The 19,539-nt window shown below is 40.7% G+C and overlaps 1 protein-coding gene across 5 annotated transcripts in view; it reads left to right on the plus strand.

Moving 5' to 3' along the window:
- DENND1A (DENN domain containing 1A) overlaps positions 1-19,539 on the plus strand; it is a 624,449-nt gene that overhangs the window by 56,330 nt on the left and 548,580 nt on the right. For all 5 annotated transcript variants that reach the window (XM_030885630.2, XM_045290194.1, XM_045290191.1 and 2 more), the window contains exon 2: positions 18,004-18,074. In XM_030885630.2, coding sequence (XP_030741490.1) covers positions 18,004-18,074 — 71 coding nt within the window. The remainder of the gene's footprint in view (positions 1-18,003; positions 18,075-19,539) is intronic.

Consider the following 19,539-nt stretch of genomic DNA (forward strand, 5'->3'; position numbering starts at 1 on the left):
GACTCCACCCCTTCACTTTTAATCCTCTCAAATTGACAAACAATTATATAACTATCACAGTTAGTATAGTGTGGAAAGTAATGGAAAATAGCTCTTTTGTGGGGCTGTTAATTGCAGAGTCAACAGTTTGAAACCACCAGCCAGTTCCTTGGGAGAAAGATGGGGCTTTCTACTTCTATAAAGAGTTAACAGTTTCAGAAACTCACTGTTGCAATTTGATTCTGCCCTTTGGGTTGCTATCAGTCAGCATTGACTGGTTGGCAATGAGTTTGATTTTATTTCTATAAATAATTTTATTGGGGGCTCTTACAGCTCTTATAACAGTCCATACACCAGTTGTATCAAGCACATTTGTACATATGTTGCCATCATCATTTTCAAAACATTTTCTTTCTACTTGAGCCCTTGGTATCAGCTCCTCCTTTTTCCCCCTCCCCCCCACCCTCCCACCCTCGTGAACCCTCGATAAATTATGAATTATTATTATTTCCATATCTTACACTGTCTGCTGCCTCCCTTCACCCATGTTTCTGTTGTTTGTTCCCTTGGGGGTGGATAGTATATGTGGATCATTGTGATTGGTTTTCCCTTTCTCCACCCACCTTCCCCCTATCCTTATGGTATTGCTACTCCCATTGTTCCTGAGGGTTTTATCTGTCCTGGATTCTGTGTGTTGAGAGCTCTTATCTGTACCAGTGAATATGATCCGGTCTAGCCAGATTTGTAAGGTAGAACTGGGGTCATGTCCCTCACTGACCCATAGCCCTACAGGGGACAACAGTGGAGACACAGTATGAGAATTGTGCCCGATCTGATCCCACCACGCCGAGGCAAAACACTAAGGGGGTGCAACAGAACAGCAAGGGAACGGACCTGCGAGGTCCCCAGGGAATGCTGAAGGTGGACTTTAGGGCCAGGACATGGTGCCCCAACAGACTGGACTGGAAAACACTTCTAAAGGCCAGCGATCCTTGAACTAACTACAAGCTTTTCTTTCTTGTGTTTTTTTTTTTTTTGTCATTGGTTTGTTGTTTTGTTATATATTGTTGCTTGGTTTTGCTCTGTCTTGTTTTTGTGCATGTTATTATCTCCGCAGGTCTGTCTAAATAAGATAGGCTGGATGAACAATCAGGAGGAGAACACAATGGGACTGACAGTTCCGGAGGGACATGGGAGAGGGGAAAGTGGGGGGAAAGGTACTGGTGTTAACAAACCCAGGGACAAAGGAACAACAAGTGATCCAAGTCAGTGGTGAGGAGGGTGTACGAGGCCTGGTAGGGCGTGACCAAGGTTAAGGTAACCAAGAGGAATTACTGAATCCCAAATGAAGACTGAGCTTGATAGTGGGATAAGAGGAAAGTCAAAGGAAATAGAGGAAAGAGCTAGGAGGCAAAGGGCATTTATAGAGGTCTAAATAAAGGCATGTGTATATGCAAATATAGTTGTAAATGAGGGTGGGGAAATAGATCTATGTGTATATATTTATAGGTTTAGTATTAAGGTAGCAGAAGGACATTGGGCCTCCACTCAAATACTCCCTCAATGCAAGAATACTTTCTTCTATTAAATTGGCATTCTATGATCACTGAAGACAAAGCGGGTGAATAAGCAAATAAGTGGTAAAGAAAGCTGATGGTGCCAAGCTTACAAAAGATATAGTATCTGGGGTCTTAAAGGCTTGAAGGTAAACAAGTGGCCATCTAGCTCAGAAGCAACAAAGCCCACATGGAAGAAGCACACCAGCCTGTGCGATCACGAGGTGTCGAAGGGATCAGGTATCAGGCATCATCAGAATAAAAAATCTTATCATAGTGAATGAGGGGGAAAGTGCGGAGTGGAGATGCAAAGCCCATTTGTAGGCCAGTGGACATCCCCTTACAGAAGGGTCTCGTGGAGGAGACAAGCTAATCAGGGTATGATGTAGCAATGATGAAATATAACTTTCCTCTCGTTCCTAAATGCTTCCTCCTCCCCCACTATCATGATCCCAATTCTACCTTACAAATCTGGCTAGACCAGAGAATGTACACTGGTACAGATAGGAACTGGAAACACAGGGAATCCAGGGCGGAAGATCCCTTCAGGACCAGTGGTGTGAGTGGCGATACTGGGAGGGTAGAGGAAGAGTGGGTTAGAAAGGGGGAACTGATGACAAGGATCTACATGTTACCTCCTCCCTGGGGGATGGACAACAGAAAAGTGGGTGAAGGAAGATATCGGACAGTTCAAGATATGACAAAATAAATGATAAATTATCAAGGGTTCATGAGGGAGAGGGGAGCGAGGAGGGAGGGGAAAAATGAGCTGATGCCAGGGGCTTACGTGGAGAGCAAATGTTTTGAGAATGATGAGGGCAATAAATGTATAAATGTGCTTTACACAATTGTGTATATGGATTGTGATAAGAGTTGTATGAGCCCTTAATAAAATGATTAAAAAAAGAGAGAAAAAGAAAAAGAACTAATTTCAGAACAATAAACCAATGCAATTGATAAAAAACAAACAAAAACCTCGGGTTATGATAGTGAGGGGCAGGAAGCATTAAAGAACTAGAGGAATGTTGTACATTTTGGCTGGCTTGTCCCTTCCTGTGACCTTTCTGTGAGGGGATAGCCAATTGTCTACAGATTGGCTTTGGGTCTCCACTCTGACCCCCCTTGTTTGCATCGATATGATTGTTTTGGTTCTTCTGATGCCTAATACCTAATCTCATCAACGCCAGGCTGGTTTGCTTCTTCCATGTGGGCTTTGTTGCTTCCCTGATAGATGGCTGCTTGTTTGACTTCAAGCCTTTAAGACCCGTAGATGCCATATCTTCTAATAGCCTGGCATCATAGCTTTCTTCACCACATTAGCTTACGCACCCATTTTGACTTCATGTCAGGAAGGTGAGCATTACAGAAAGCCAGGTTATTAAAGCAAAGTGTCTTGTGTTGAGGGGGATCTTCAGTGGAGGTCCAATATTAATCTGCTACCTTCATACTTAACATATAAATATATGTACATGGACCTATATCCCTACCATTATATATTTATTTACATATATATGCCTATATTTATACTTCAATAAATGTCAGTTGTTGCCTCCTAGTTCTTTCCTCTATGAATGTATTTTGATTGTTTCAGATGGAAGGGTAAATCTGGTTCCTGTTACTCTATCTTATCTGGGAGTAGAATTCCAGAAAAATTTGACAGACTTTAAACTTTTGATGCTTCTGTATAAGATGTTGTCTCTTAGTGTCATTTATATTTTGTTATTTAATGTGTCATGTTTCAGGGTCATCGGGAGTGTTGTTTTCAGCTTCTCTGCTCTTGGCACATTTGAGAACTGTGTACCTCAGTAAGGAGTTCATGTCAGTAGTCGTTATGCATTGGGTTGCTAACTCTAAGGTCTGCAGCTGGAAACTCCCAGCTTCTCCACGGGAGGAAGATCAGCATTCTACTCCCTCAATAAACTCACAGGGTCATTTCTAGCTTGTCCTGTAGGGTTGCTACGAGTTGGCATCAACTTGATGGCAGCAAGTTTGGTTTTTGTTTTTGTGTGGTATACCACAATGGCTCTCAAATCAGTGATTGGACGCACTTGGAAATCGATTCATCCGTCAATTCGATCATCAGCATCACTTTTCAGAAAACAGGTTCCTTGGCTTCGCCACTCACCTAGTTGGTCTCAGAGTGTGATGTGAGACCTGAGAATTTGATTTTTAGAAAGGTTCCTAGATGATCTGCGATCCTTGAGAATCAGTGTCTTGCAGTAAGTCGTTACAAGTATGGATTCTATGGTGGCTCCGTAGTTGGTGCTAGGAAATCCCCTGGGCCCTATGGGTTGTATCAGAGAAGAGGGGTGCTCTCAGTAGAGAGGACCGAGATCCTTGGCAGAAAGAGGACTCAGATGTTCCTGGGATGCATCAGGGAGGCTGATCCAACGTGTAATTCTTGGATCCTCTGGAGCTCAGGTGCGTGCTAGGTTTTGTAAAGCATTAAGGAGGTCCAAAATGTAGCTTATGGAGTACTTAGAATCTTGAGCCCACTATTCTGAAAGCTTACAGAAGCCAGACACTGTGAATTTTGAAGGAAGGTGCGGAGAAGGGGGAAAATAGTTGGACAGTTTGAAACGGAACACCATTAGGTATTCATTTAAAAAACTACCAGTCAGCTTTATTAAAAAAATAGAAAACAATCAGTGGTTCTCTTTTCTTAATAAAACTGGTAGTTTTTTAATTGTCAAAACCTATAGAATAGCTTTACACTTAAACCAAGTACATTTTTTAAATAATTGGTACATTTTATGGTATGTATGCTATTTTATAATAGACATAAAAAGTTTATTTCAAAAAAGACTGTGTCCACTATAGCAAACAACAACAAACCCACTGCCATTGAGTTGATTCCAACTCATAATGATCCTATGGAACAGAGTTAACTTCTCCTTAGGATGTCTGAGATTGTGAATCATCACAGGAGCAGACAGCCTCATCTTTCTTCTGTGAAATGGCTGGTGGCAGTTAGCAGCTGAACATTCACCCCACTTAAGCCACCAGGACTCCTTGGAACCACAATAACTCCCTGCCATCAAGTTGATTCTGACTCAGCTATAATACATGTATTCAAACCTCAATTCTGCAGTTACAGGCTATGTGACCTCAGGCAAGTGTTTTTACTTCTTGCATTTTAGTTTCTTCATATGTAAAATGGGAATGACAATTAAACAACAACAATAACCAAAATAAACTGCCATGGAGTCCATTCTGACTCATAGAGACCCTACAGGACAGAGCAGAACTGCTCCTTAGGGTTTCTGAGGCTGTAAATCTTTACAAAAGCAGTAAGCCTCTTTTTCTCCTACAGAGCAGCTTGTGGGTTTGAGGTGCTCATCCACGATGCCAACATTATAGGAATTCTTTAATGAGTTGTAAGGAAAGTTAAATGAAATTGTGTTGTCAAGATAGACTAGAGAAACAAATCCAGAGACACTCATATATATGTAAGAGAGACCTTTATATCAAAGAATAATTGTATATTAAGAAAACATCCCAACCCTGTCCAGATGAAGTCCATAAGTCTGATATTAGCCCATATGTCTAATACCCATCTATAAATTCCTCTTCAGACTCATGCAACACATACAATGACAATGAATGTGGGAAGATCACAGGCCAGTGGTTGGAAAGTCTTGTGGATCCAGTGGTGGTGGAAGCATCTTAGTGCTGGCGTGGGTCTCCATGTGCTCCACCAGATCCAGGGCTCTGTCTTCATCAGCATAGCTCCATGTGGCTTGTCAATGGGAATGTCTTGCAGGGAAGGTGTGTCCTTCCCTCCTCGAGGGAGGAAGACAGGAGTTCCAAGAATCCTCAGGAGAAGGCCATGCCCACATCGAGGCCTCATTGGCTATGATCTGATTCACAGGCTAGACTCCACCCCTTCCCTTATGTTTAGAGTAGATTATGTAACTTCCACAGAAATAATACATGAAACTACATGGAAATTGCTTAGAACCATGTTTTACACGTGAGTTAGTGTTGTCAAAGTTTAGAATCTACTTGGAATTTTGTGGAATAACCATTTTTATCAACGGGTAATGTAATCCTTGGTTTGAGGATTATGTAAAAATGTAAAAACAAGTCATCAATGAAACAAGGGATTTTAATTGTATAATTCCATGAGTAACTTCATGAACCTCCCCGAAAATTGCATGAACAATTTGAAAATCTAAGTGCATTTTTCTTGGAAGATAGTGAAAGTTTTTATGAGCTCCTTGGAGCCTGAGCTGTGCCACTTCTTTCCATTACTCTTCCCAACGTCAGCCCTCCATTAAGACTTATTACTCTACTTGTTTAGATTTTGGATAGGCAGCATGATGCTGTAAAAAAGGCAAAGATAGGCTTCACAGTCTGAGTCTCCTAGACTTAGTTTCCTTTTCTGTAAAATGTGACACAATACTGTCACACCACCTGGTCAGATTTTGATCATCAACTTCAGAAATGTATGTGAGAGTTCTGGGTGTTCACATCATTACTGACTATTAGATATATGTTGTATATCCAGAGGATTTTTGCTTTTCATTTATTTCACTTTTTGAGTATTTCCCCCCTTTTAGAGAAAAGACTGTTTTTATTTCCCAAGTTAGCAAAATGAAGTGTGAATTACTATTTTCTAACTGAACTCCTTTGTTTTTAAAATCCCTTTATATATTCCCCATACTAATGTTTCTATTTGGATTGCTTCTTATTTCCTGGATTGCTTTTAGTAACAGTATTTAAAAGTTTAGTAGTCACGAGTCTTTGATATATGCAATAACGTATCGTGTGTAAAGTCTGCCATTGGTATGGGGAAGCCATTTTATTTGTTATCATAAGTAATAATAGCCTCTGTCTTGGGAAGGAGTTTCTTGGTAGTTCAAATGGTTAACGCACTGTGCTACTAACAGAAAGGCTGTAAGCTTGAATACACCTGAATGTGTCTTAGAAGAGAGGCCTGGTCATCGACTTAGGAAAACCAACAGTTCTACTCCAACACGTACATGGGGTCACCACAGATGTGGGTTGAGTTGACGGCAGCTGGTTTAGTTTTGGTTTTACATTGGCTTAGCATCTTACCATTTATAAAATACTTTCTCATTTTCTCTCATTTGCTCCCTAAAACAACCTTTTAGATGTGCTTGACAGAGGAGGAAGCCAATAAGTAAAAAGTGAGTGGCTTGTTCTGATCCCACAGTGAGAGAGGGCCATTGCATGTGTGTTAAGGCTTCTTGCATAGAAACACATGCCGTTCTTGTGAGAAAGTATTGCTATCAGGCACATAGGAGCAAGTAGTATTGATAAATGGCTATTTTCTTTTTTAGATTTCTAATTTTTTCCCAACTTGGGTTAATGCTGCCCTTTTGAGCTGAAATGGTCAATTATTCCAAGGTGTGCCTATCTCGCTAGTATTGTTTACTCCACTTGCTATTTGCCTGAAATTTGGGCCACTGGGGTGAGTTCAGTTCCAGAAGGGTGACTGAGGGCCATAGTCTTGGGGGTTGCACCAATCTCTACCCAGCCAGTAAACCTGGTTTCTTTTCTGATTGGGTTTTGCGCTGTATTTCTCTCCCATTCTATCCATGACCTTCTGATGTAAAGCTTTTCAGAACAGTTGGTGTTGGTAGCCAAACATCCTCTAGTTCTTCTGGTCTTAGGTTTTGGAGACTGATAGTTGCTTGGACTGATTGTTTTCACCTGTCTTTCAATTTTCATTCTGCTTCTTTACTACAGATGGGGTGGAGACCAATGATTTCACCCTGAATGGCCACTCAGGGTTTTTTTTAGATGCTAGTCATTAACAAAGTGAGATGTAGACCAGTCTTTGTGAACCCTATTATGCTAGTTGACCTTGGTGTCTTTTGAGATTTTCAATTTTTAAATTTAGCTATATATATTGAAAATCTTGAATTTATATCAATATCTTTGATTCAAATGTGACTCCATTGACTATATTCTAATTTCTCTTTATTCTAGTCACTCTCTTTTTGAACTGAGAAACCACATATCCTCTTCCACATATCCTCTTTACTTGTCTTAGTCTCAGATTACGTATTAATCTCCTTCATTCCCAAACCCCACCCCATGTATGGATGCTCTCCTCTTCTTTCATCTTTTTTGCTTGGGATCACAAACTCAACCCTGGTGGCTCACCCACCTCAGGGGCGTGCCCTCTTACTCTGCTTGAATACGGATCCCCACTGGGCTACCCCTCTACTCTCCCAATGGACTCTTTTCTTATACCTGGTTGAGTTTCAAATCTCATGCAAGGGTGCTCTTATTGCACAAACTCCTCACCCTTGTTGGGTTGACACCTGTGTTGGGATGCTGCTTCATGGGGGTACCCTTTCATTCTGCTTTTGCTTAAGCATCCTAGACCTGTTCTATCCACATGCCCTTTCCTCCCCGCTCTAGTTCTGGCTCCTCACACCAGGTTGCTTACTTTGAGTGGATGTGCGCCTCATCCCACTTGGGTTTTGATGTCTTATGCCAGACCACCCCTCAGCTTGGGCATCTTTCTACCTGCCCAGGCACTGACAGCATACAGTGGATCAGCACTGACCAGGACATCTAACTTACTCCCCTCCACATAATAGCTTTAGGACTAAGTTGTTCAGACATAGAAGAGGACAAATTAGGGGGGAGGGGAGGGAGTGGATGTTGACTCTGACTCATGGTGACCCAAATGTGTGTCAGAGTAGATTTGCTTTTTTTTTTTTTAACTTTTATATCTCCACAGGAGAAAACATAGCACTATTGAGTGACAATGGCATTCATGGAAAATCTTAATCTTTGGTCACAGCGTTGAGTTCTTAGTCTCAGTAGATTAGCTTTTCATAGGTTTTTTTTCCTTGGCTGATTTTTCACAAGTAGATCGTCAGACCTTTGTACGGAGGCACTTCTTGGTGGACTTGAGCCCTCCACCCTTTCAGTCAGCTTCTGAGCTCTCAGAACCATTGTATTGCACAAGGACTCCAAGGTAGGAGTGGGAGATTTAAAAAATCATAACGTGTTAAGGATACAAAAAACAATGATCAGTATTTTAAAAAACCAATAAATAATAGATTATTAACCTGCAAATTAATGTGGTTAAAGAGGCTACAATTTCCACTGCAGCTCATTACACAAGAGGATTTATTAAAACTGTGTGGAGTACAGTTAATACAGAAGTGTGCAGGCCCTGCCTCTCGCTTAGGGTGCAATTAATCCACCTTTTGGTAACTTGTTTGCACATTTTGGCCTACGACTCTTTCCATAGGGACATATGGGAGAGAAAACTCTGTAGCCCTTGTCATAGCAATGTTTGTGTGTCTTTATACATCGGATCCAGAGCACATTATTAGAAAGGAAGAGTTAAGTGTAAAATCTTGCAACGACTTGTCTGTGTAATTACACAACTAAGTTAACCATTTTCTAACAAGTCTTAACAATGACTGCATTCTCCTATGGAGGTGTTAACTTGTTATGGGTTAGAAAGCGCCCTTTGATATGGCTTCAATTTCAGAGTCTACTGAAACAAGTGGGAGACTTGTTGGAAATATTAACACCACCATTTTGCTTATTTGTCTTGCTTAAAGGGATCAATGTTTATTAGGTGATGTTTGCTAGCATGTTCTGAAGTGTATACAGTTTCTTTTGACCATGTTGTCAACTTTAAGACAGTTCAGTTTGAAACATTATATCTCATTCCCTCTCAACGAACTAAGGAAACACTGTACTGAAGTCAAATCATTAGTCTATAGAGAGTATTTTACATGATGCCTACTAGGGTTAGAAGTATTGAAAGCTGTGAAATGAGAAAGGGATCAGAATACTGTGTTTGTTTCAGGTTTGTAGCTTTAAGTAACCCTTAAAGGATCTGGGCCCAAAGTTATATGCCGTGGCTACCTACCGTATGCTGTACTGAGTGATTTTGTGAGGAAGTAGAGTTACAGTTTCTTGTGCTAATCTCCTAATATGTTGTAATTGATGAAAAGTAGATCCTAATTGAAAGCTGATGACCCAGCAGAGTGATCAATAGCATGATGCTTTCCTGCTGTCTGAAAATTGTCCAAGCCTTTGTCTGTTTCACGACTTCAAGCTGAGTGTACTTAATCATTTTGAGAACATGACTGTGAGCACTGAGCCTGGCCCTTCCAGCGAACCACTGAGAATTGTGTTCTGAAGAGTGGCATTGAATAGAAAATGCTCTCCTGACTTTCTCTCAGCCGTCATTCTTCCAGAAGCAAGAACTCTGCAGACCTTCCTCCCGACCACTGTTTTAGCTATTTGTGTCTGTCAATTTTCTGTACTTAGAATGGAGGCTCTTGTCAGCAGGTGTGAGTTATTGATACCTTTGCCGCCAAAGAAAAACAGCTTTAAAGAGTAGCAATTCAGAAGGAACCCCGATGGCATAGTGGGTTATGATGCATTGGACTGCTAACCACAAGGTCAGTAGTTCGAAACTACCAGCTGCTTTGTGGAAGAATGATGAAACTTTAAAGAGTAACAATTCAGGTGTAAGCAGTGTGTATTCGGTAAATTACCTCTTGTCAGAGAAGAAGAGCAGAGTTAGATATGGAAGCTGTATGTCAGATGTTGGGGGTGGGGACTACAATGTTTTGGGGGCAGGTGTTTGACTAGGGTAAGAGAAGACTCAGTTGATATCTAAAGGAGCTGCCATTCTGCTGGGGAAGATAGATATTTAATGAGTACTGGGCCAGTGGTTCATAATCTTGGCAGCATGTTGGGGTAACTTGGGGAGCTCTGAACAATACTAATGCTTGTTGTTGTTGTTAGGTGCCATGGAGTCAGTTCCAACGCATAGTGACCCTATGCACAACAGAAGGAAACACTGCCCAGGCCTGTGCCATCCTCACAATTGTTCTTATGTTTGCGTCCACTGATGCTTAGAGATTCTGAATTAATTGCTCTGAGGTGTAGTCCAGGCTCGAGGATTTTGAAAAGTTTCCCAGATCATTGTAAATGCGCCAAGGTTGGGTTTTACCAGGAAAAACCAAGAGCGTGAGAAGCCTAGAATACCCAGAGAACATGGATGGAGGGCATCTAACCCAACTGGGTATAAGTGAAGAATGAATTTGTCAAGTGAGGAAAGCTAGAAAGACTCCTCCTTTGGCAGAGCAGCCAACGAATGTCAACCAGTACAGAGTAGTACTATTGGTGTTTGCTGCTGTCTTCACTTTTGCTCTGGCTGTTTTAACATCTGAGTTTCAGTGTGCTCTCTAACTCAAGGCAGTATTACTTGTCTTGTCTTGTAGAACTGTCAAAGAGTAACTGAGAAAATGCCTGCCGTAACTGAGAAAATGCCTGCTAACTACTTAGGATCATGCCTGACACATAGGAACCAGTCAATAAGTGGTGGTTTTAGTATGGGGATATTATTATTAGACAATTGGAGCATGTTTTGTTCAGAGAGCTGCAAGTAGTTCTGTATTCCTGGATCTGAAGGTTTAAGGTATAAGACTGTAGGGGGTGAAGAATGGCAAAAATAAAAATACTTGGCAGGTAGATGTAGTTTTAGATCACGGAAGAAATCAAATTTAAGGGAATTAACCTGGGTGGTATGAATGGTTGGAACACTTAGCCACTAACTGAAAAGTTCACAGTTTGAGTCTACCCAGGGGTGCCTTGGATAAAAAATTAGCTATCAAAACCCCTATGGAGTACAGTTCTTTTCTGATATACCTGAGACGGCCATGAGTTGCAATCAACACAGTAGCAACTGGTTGTCCTGGCAGAAGCAGGACATTCCCATGGTAATATGCTGAGATATATCATGAAATGCTCTAGGAAAACTCAGGTCCATATTGGAAAATTGGCTCTGAGCATGGTATTCTCAGCATCATTATGTGTACCAAATTAGCAATGAGTGTTAATAAGACAGAAATAGGATTTTTCAGTTTCTTTAGCCAACTAGCTAAAAATATTGAGCATGTTGATGAGTAATGGAGGAATAAACAGACTCAAGGTAGTCTTAGAGATCCTCTGGAAATAGTTATAGTTATAATTGTTTACAGGCTGCCTGAAAATATTAAGAAAAGTTTGACCATTTGCATTTAGAAGAAACTTTTAAACTTATTTTGATTTGTAGAGAAATAGAAAAGACTCCCATCTGCATCGACTTTCTGGCTCTTAAAATAACTTATGTATATTTGTTGGTATGTTATATAATTTGCCACAACATTAGTCATGGGCTTCTTCCATAAGGCAACATGTAAATGTTCATGGATTTGCATGACTATACCTTATAATTATAGACCAATTTGTTTTAGTGTTTTAGTCAGCTTTTTAATTTTGTTCCTTTTTTTTGAGAGAGAGAGAGAGAGAGAGAGTGCCATAATCTTTGTCTCCATGTGATAGAACTCTGCCAGCAATTTGAACAATCAAATTCAGGTGGTTTTGTTATTGCGCAGTAGAATAGGTAGTCACTATGAATAGGAACAGGAGCATGCATCTTTGTTTCTACCAATACTTTTTCTGCCTTTGAAATTTATCTTCTATTGCAAGAGCACAGTTGAAGTAGATGGATAATTGAGATATTCCCTAGGTTTATTCAAGGTTGTATGTATTACATTGTGTGGAAGAATAGGTAACCAGAGGAATGGTTCTCAAGGATTGGTCAGAATTAATACTACTTGGGTATTGTATGTGGTGCTCTTCATTACCTTTGAGTCAGTTTCAACCCCTGTGAGCCCCACAGGTATCAAGGAGAACTGTTCTGTAGGGTTTTCAAGGCTGTGCCTTTTCAGAAGCTGAGCCTGCCTTTTGACGTACCTCCTGGTGGTCTTGCACATAACTCTCTGCACCACCCAGGGACTCCTTGGTACTTGTTAAAAATGCTAATTTTTAGATCTAATCTTTCAACTAGCCCTCTAGCTAATTCTTATACCTGCTAAAGTTTGAGAACCACAGACTTGGGTGATCTCACTATCATTTATTAAATATTTTTGATCCTGGGAAGGGTAGTGTGAATTTTATTCCTTCACCAAGATTTAGTGAATACCAACTATGTGTCAGATGCTGTTCAGGCACATCTGAACAAGGAAACAATAGTGGGAATGCTGGGCAATGTCCCTGCTCTCCTGAAGCTTCTTTTAGAGGAAGGAGACATCTAATAAACAGGACTGTGATATGAATGGTGCAGAGATAAAACTGGGTGATGTTATCAATAGAGAGTGTGTGGTAGCCAAGGGAGACCTCTCTGCTGTGTTTTAGATGACAGAAAGCTAGCTATAGGAAGATCATTACAAGCCAAGAAACAGCTGATAAAGAGGACTGTAAACCTAGGAATGAATTTGATATGTTTGTGAACCCGAAAGAAGGCTGATGTGGCTGGGCTATAGCAGACAAGGGGCAAGAGCTATGAATGACGTTAGAGAGGCAAGTAGAGGCCAGATCATGTACACCCTTATAAGGACTTTGACTTTGACCTTGAGTGATATGGGAAACTCTTGGGAGACTTTGGACAGAGTACTGACATAACCTGATCTTTAAAATAAAAGGATTATTTTCCTCTAAGTTGACATTTGACCACAAAGGGGAGCCAGGGAGGAAGCAGGGAATCCAGGTTGGAGGGTATTGCAGTAATTGAGGTGATCTGCCAAGGAAACATGGTGACGGAGTGCTTACTCATTGGGCTTGCTCACTGCAAGATCACCAATTCAAAACCACTCAAGCTGCTCCACAGGGAAAGACAGGGCTTTCTACTCCTGTAAAACAATTAGTCTCGGGAACTCACAGGGGCATTTCTACCCTACCCTATTGGGTCACTGTGAATTGGCATAGACTGTATGGCAGTGAGTTTGATTTGCTAAAAAAATATGTATTTTTATTGGGGGTCCTTACAGTTCTTAAAACATTCCATACATCAATTGTATCAAGCATATTTGTACATATGTTGCCTTATCATTTTCTAAACATTTGAGCCCTTGGTTTCAGCTCTTTTCCTCCCCGCCCCCCCACCCTTGTGACCCCTTGATAAATTATAAATTATTGTTTTCATATCTTACACAGACAACTGTCTCCCTTTACCCACATTTCTCTTGTTCATCCCCCTGGTGGGGAGGGGGAATTATGCATTGATCATTGCAGTTGGTTCCTCCTTCGTCCCCTTCTCTCCCTACCTTCCCCCTACCCTCCTGGTATCAATATTCCCATTTCTGTACATGAGGGGTTTATCCGACCCAGTTTCTGTGTGCTGTGAGCTCTTATCTGTACCATTGTACATGCTCAGTCTAGCCAGAACTGAAAGGCAGGACTGGGGTCATGATAGTGGGAGGCAAGGAAACCTCAAAGAACCAGAGGAATATTGTGTTTCATCGGTGCTATACTGCATCCTGGTTGACTCATCCTTTCCTTGTGACCCTTCTGTGAGGGGATGTCCTATTGTTTACAGATGGGTTTTGGGTCTCTGCTCCAACCCTCCTCATTCTCAGCAATGTGGGTTTTTTTGGTCTTCTGGTTTTGTTTTGGGTTTTCTGGTTTTGTTTTGGGTTTTCTGGTGCCTGTTACCGGATTCCATTGACACCTCATGATCGCACAGGCTGGTGTGCTTATTCCATGTGGGCTTGTTGCTTCTCTGCTGGTTTAACTTCAAGCCTTTTAAGACCTCATATGCTATATCTTTTGATAGCCGGGCATCATCAGTTTTTTTAACCACATTTGCTTATGCACCCTTTTAGTCTTCAGTGATCATGTCAGGAGGAGTTTGGACATATTTTGATAGCAGAATCAACAGAATCTGCTGATTGGGTGATTGTGGCATGTAAACAGAAAAAAGAATCAAGAATGACTCCTTGGCCTAAATGGTAGATTTTAGTTGGTGGTTTGAGGAAGAAAATTGCCAAGTGGGCATGTTGAATAGGCAGTTATAAAAAAGGATCTGGAGTCAGGAAAGTGGTGACTTGGTGATAGGAATCCAGAGCTTGTCAGCATTTTCATGGAAATTAAGAGACAGGAGATTGAGAGCATCTAAGTACTGAGTGTAGATAGAGCAGTCCCAGGATGAAATTTTTCAAGGAGGAGGGCTTACAGTGAGAAAAAGCTAGCAAAGCAGTAGCCAGTAGGGTAGGAGGGGAACCTAGAAAAGTGACTTCCTGGAAGGAAGTCAAGGGCAAATCGATTGATAGCAAATGCTGCAGAGAGGTTAAGATGCGTGCTGAGAATTGGCCACCTCAGCACACTCCCAGTGATCTACACAGGTCCTTTGTGATCTCAGCAGGTGATCAGAGAGGTGTGATGGGCTCGAGAAACATGGAAAAAGTAGGTTGAAGCCCGGTGGAGAAGCAGGGAAGAAAAGGAACATAGAAAATGTTAGGACACACGTGCTAGCTTTGTAAGTAGCAGGTCTGTACAAAAACACCTTCACTTAGCCCAAGGTCATGTGTTGGTTGTCCAGTGTTCTAAATTTTGGAATGTAATGTCTTCACATGTTCATGTTTTAAAATTTATCTTTTTAGATGGGTCAAAATCCACTCGATAATGGAATTTTGAATTAAAAAAAAAAAAGTAAGAGCCCTAAAGATGCTCCAAGAACTCGTAGAGTTCTGTGGAACACAGTTGGAAACCATAATATCATCCAAAGGAGTGGAGTTCAGAGGTAAAAGTCAGCCAGTTGCAAAATAGGCTTAACAAAGATATTTTTAGGTTTCCAAGGGACTCTTGTTCATGTTCCTCAGATTGTAGTACCTATTATTCATGCAGGGTGACCACAGAACCATTTCTTTCATCAAACCTTTATTTATTTTGAGATCATTTGAATGTAAGGGATGTTTCCACATGGTATTTTTTTGCCATTTAAAATATCTTTTTCAAGAATATATTTTATTCTTGCCAAAGGAGGCAGATCATTTGGTACCCTCTGGCAAGGGAGGAAAAAAAGTGAAAAAAATTAAGACCTCATTGAAACTTTAGTTTATTCTGTCTTATTTATTTTTGGTAAGATGTTCTGATTTATCATGTTTTTTAATAGTTATATTTGACAAGATGGACAGCCTTCAATACTACGAGTTTTAGAGTACTTTTCTGTCTCTGCACTTGTTTAAAGCAAAAGCCCTCCCATCTCCTTTTCACTCAGAAGGAAGTAGACGAAATTATCATGCTTTATTGACTCTAAAATGTTCTAGATTAGAAGATGTATCAGTTTATGAATTGCTAAGCAAGAAAAGACTCATTGGAGGCTCACTGGTAGGATTCTCACCTTCCAGGCAGAGACATGGGTTCCTCTGATCGCTGGCTAGTGAGCCTTGTGTACAGATACCACCCATCTGTTGCTATGATATTGAACAGGTTTCAGCAGAATTTCTAGAGTAAGATGGACTGGAAGGAAGTTGGGTCATTTCCTTCCTAAAGTTATCCAATGAAAACTCTGTGAATTGCAAAGGCCAGATCCATAGGGTAGGTAGGGACGGTACAGAACTGGGTAGCAGAGCATTCAGATGTTGTGTTAGACAGGGTTCTCTAGAGATATAAAACCAAATTCCTGATAATTTAATATATTTATTTATAAAGATAATTAGATATATAACGAGAAGTGAACTGTTAAATCATATACAGATAAATATATAATACAAGAAATAAACAGTTAAACTAGAAAGCACTACAAATGGTTCAGTGCAACTCACATCCATGAGAGAAAGTTGAGAGACTAGCAGTCCTTCAAGTCTAGTCTGATGCCAGATCTTCCTCTATTTGTAGAGAGAGCTAGGCTATGTCAGCACAGCAGCCAATCACAAGGCAGGTCACCAACCGCCAGTCCCCAGCTCCAGAGAAGTCTTAAGGGACCTCAACTTACAGGGACACGGTCCACAGGCTAGGCGTCCCAGAGGTAGTGTAGCCTTTAAATTGAGGCACAGAACAAGCAAGGCAGCCACACACTGGTCCGATGATCACAGAGCGAGAGACAAGAAAGGCAAGGCTCACCAAGCCATTTATCTCTCTGCCCTTCAGTCAATCCCACCTGTGTTTATCAGCCAGGCTGGCACAATAAACTATCTCAGATGTGCAGGGGGTTTTAAGAGGTGGGTGGTGGCGGCGGCAACAACAACAACTCCATGGCAGTTAACAAAGCAACACAATGCTGCCAAGATGTGATAAGATGCTATCCATGAGAGAGATTAAATTTTGGAGGGAAAAGATCCATCACAGGATTGAGAGACAGGGCAAGGAGGTGTGAGCTCTCGTCCTGGTGCTGTTTCTAACTCGCTGTGGGACCCCAAGCAGGTCACTTAGACTTGCTTTCCTCAGGTCACTCCTATTGTGAAGGCAGTGCTTGGTCTCTCCCCTTCACAGGGTTGCAGTCAGGATGAAAGACGATGCAGGAGATGAAGTAGCTTGGAAAAGTGGAGTCTACTGGGTAAAGTCAAGGGTATTTATTCCATTTAAATTACTATATATACTCGAGTATAAGCTGACCTGAATATCCGCTGGGGCACCTGATTTTACCACAAAAACTGCATTAAAAATGTGCTTAAAAATGCAACTTATATACGAGTATATACAATAACTCTTAAGTCTGATTAGGCAACTTAGAACATTTCTTATCCGAGTTTTGCTTTCAGGTGTGAAGTAGAATTTTAGGTGTAGACATTTGAAAGTGTAATGGTTTCATCTGCTTAATGAATTTCATTTAATCCAAAATGAGTGTCTTCTTTACTGTAGTTTTGGAATTAAAGTAAAAGTAAATCTAAAGATAACATGTAAGACCCGCATGTTCTCATTATCTAGAATTAACAAGTGTTAGCATTAAGTCAGTGCTATGATCTTTTTAAAATTAAAAAAAATTCTTATGAAATCTCTATGACAGAAAAAAGGCAAGAACATAGTAATGAACACGCGTCGCCCATATGGGCGCAGCCTCCTCTACGGTAACAGTAAGCTATAGTTGCACAGCTGTCCAGTAGTCTAGTGAGAGCAGGCGCCTGCTCTCCTGTGGTCGTAAAAACTGCATATGCTGGTTAACGTGAATACTTTATTGTCAAACATGGCTAGGGCTTCTTTGTGCCGGCATAGCTTGATCCAAGTTTCCTCAGAATTCCACCTGTGACTTTGCACATTCAACGGTAGGACTCTAAAACAGAACACCTGCAAAATCATATTAATGTCGAGCCTATTCCATGCTAGAGGTTGTGCCACTTCTGGGTAGCTTGTCTTATTTTATAGATTTGGCAGACATAAATTGCTGAAGTTCACTTGTCTGAAATTCCACAGATACAGTATTTTTTGCTTATAATGTGCGAGTGTATAATGTGTATATGCTTAGAGTGCACATACACATATAACACACGTAATGCACTAATATTTGAGGGGGGTTGAGCAGTTTGCACCCCCATCAGAAACCATGTAGCATGCATGTATTTTGCATAAAACTACTGTATTAATTTGTGGAGCTAATGATTGTAATCAAGGTCTGCTGTATACCACAACTTGCATGTTCTGTATCATGCTGCCTCTATCCTTGCCAGTAATTATGGTTCTGTTTCTTTTGTAGGCAACATCCGGAGACCACATTTGAAGTATATGTTGAAGTGGCCTATTCTGGGAGAGGTGGCAAGCTTTCAGGTATTTGCATGTTTGATTGTGACGTGGTGTTTGCTAACCATATGAGATAGCCAAGCACATTTTAAACCAACATTATCTTTAGATGTACTTAAATGCTTTCCCCTTTAATTCATGCCAACTTCACCCTAGGAAGAATGGAGAATAAAGGCCATTGAAAAATTCAAATGAAGACTTACTGCCATTAAAGGACTGAAGAATGGCATTTCCCACTAGGTCTTGGTTTGCATCTTGAACAGATAACTAAAAGTCAATTATTTAGTGTGAAATATTGTCATCTTGCTAATGATGAAGGATTAGGATTAGGTTATAAATACAAAATGGTACAAAGGGAATTCTCTGCCACTAGACTGGAAAGAGAGATGCTTGAAATAGAATTTATTTAATACTTTTTGTGTTCTCTGGTAAAAGAAGGTTAGAGATTAGTTGGAGGAAACACCTCCTTGGGCGTTGGCATTGCAACTAGCTTGGCCATTTGTTCCTGGATGGAATGTGACTTAGTAGGGTTTCTGGTGTAGGTTGATTCTATTGCTTCTTGACCTAAAATCCTTCTTGGTTCATGAGAAAAATAACCATGTGACCCAGTGCTCTTTTTTTTTTCTTCCCCTGCCTAAAAGCGTATGTAAGGGAATAACTCTTGGCTTCGGGCGTGTGTATATGTGCGTGCATGTGGGCGCGCACATACACACATACACACACACACACACACACACAAACACACACACATCTTATTGGGTATTTATGGAAGGTGAATAATTTACTTGGATTAGAAACAGCAAAATCAAAGAGCCCAATGGTAATTCTGCTTTTAATTGGCTGTGCAACTTTGGACACATTTCTTTGTTTTCATTTCATTTAGATGTTAATAATCATGAACTAACCAACTTTTATTGAGTATCTGTTATCCCATTGGTGGCACAGTGGTTACACATGAAGTTGCTAACTGCAAGGTCAGTAATTTGAAACTACCAGCGGCTGACTGGGTGAAAGACTGCTTCTCTTTCTACTCTCAGAAAGAGTTACAGCCTTGGAATTTTTTTTTTTTAGTGCTAGATTGGTCACGTTCTTCTTTTTTAACAGTTTTATTGGTGCTTAATTCATGTATCATCAATTCATTAGTTCTATCATATCAGGAATTGTACAGTCATGACCACAATCAATTTTAGAACAATCCCCACCCCTTTTAAAAAAATAGTTTTATTAGGGGCTCATACAACTCATCGCAATTCACACATACATCAATTATGTAAAGTACATTTGTGCATTCATTGCCCTCATAATTCTCAAAAGATTTGCTCTCCAACTAAGCTCCTGGAATCAGCTCCTCATTTTTTCCCCTCCCTCCCCACTCCCTTCTCCCTAATGAACCCTTGATAATTTATGAATTATTATTTTGTCATATCTTGCCCTGTCCAATGTCTCCCTTCACCCACTTTTCTGTTGTCCATACCCCAGGGAGGAGGTTATA

This window comes from Echinops telfairi, unplaced genomic scaffold, assembly GCF_000313985.2.
Source record: "Echinops telfairi isolate 266 unplaced genomic scaffold, ASM31398v2 ScPeMD7_32;HRSCAF=126, whole genome shotgun sequence".
NCBI classification, from domain to species: domain Eukaryota; kingdom Metazoa; phylum Chordata; class Mammalia; order Afrosoricida; family Tenrecidae; genus Echinops; species Echinops telfairi.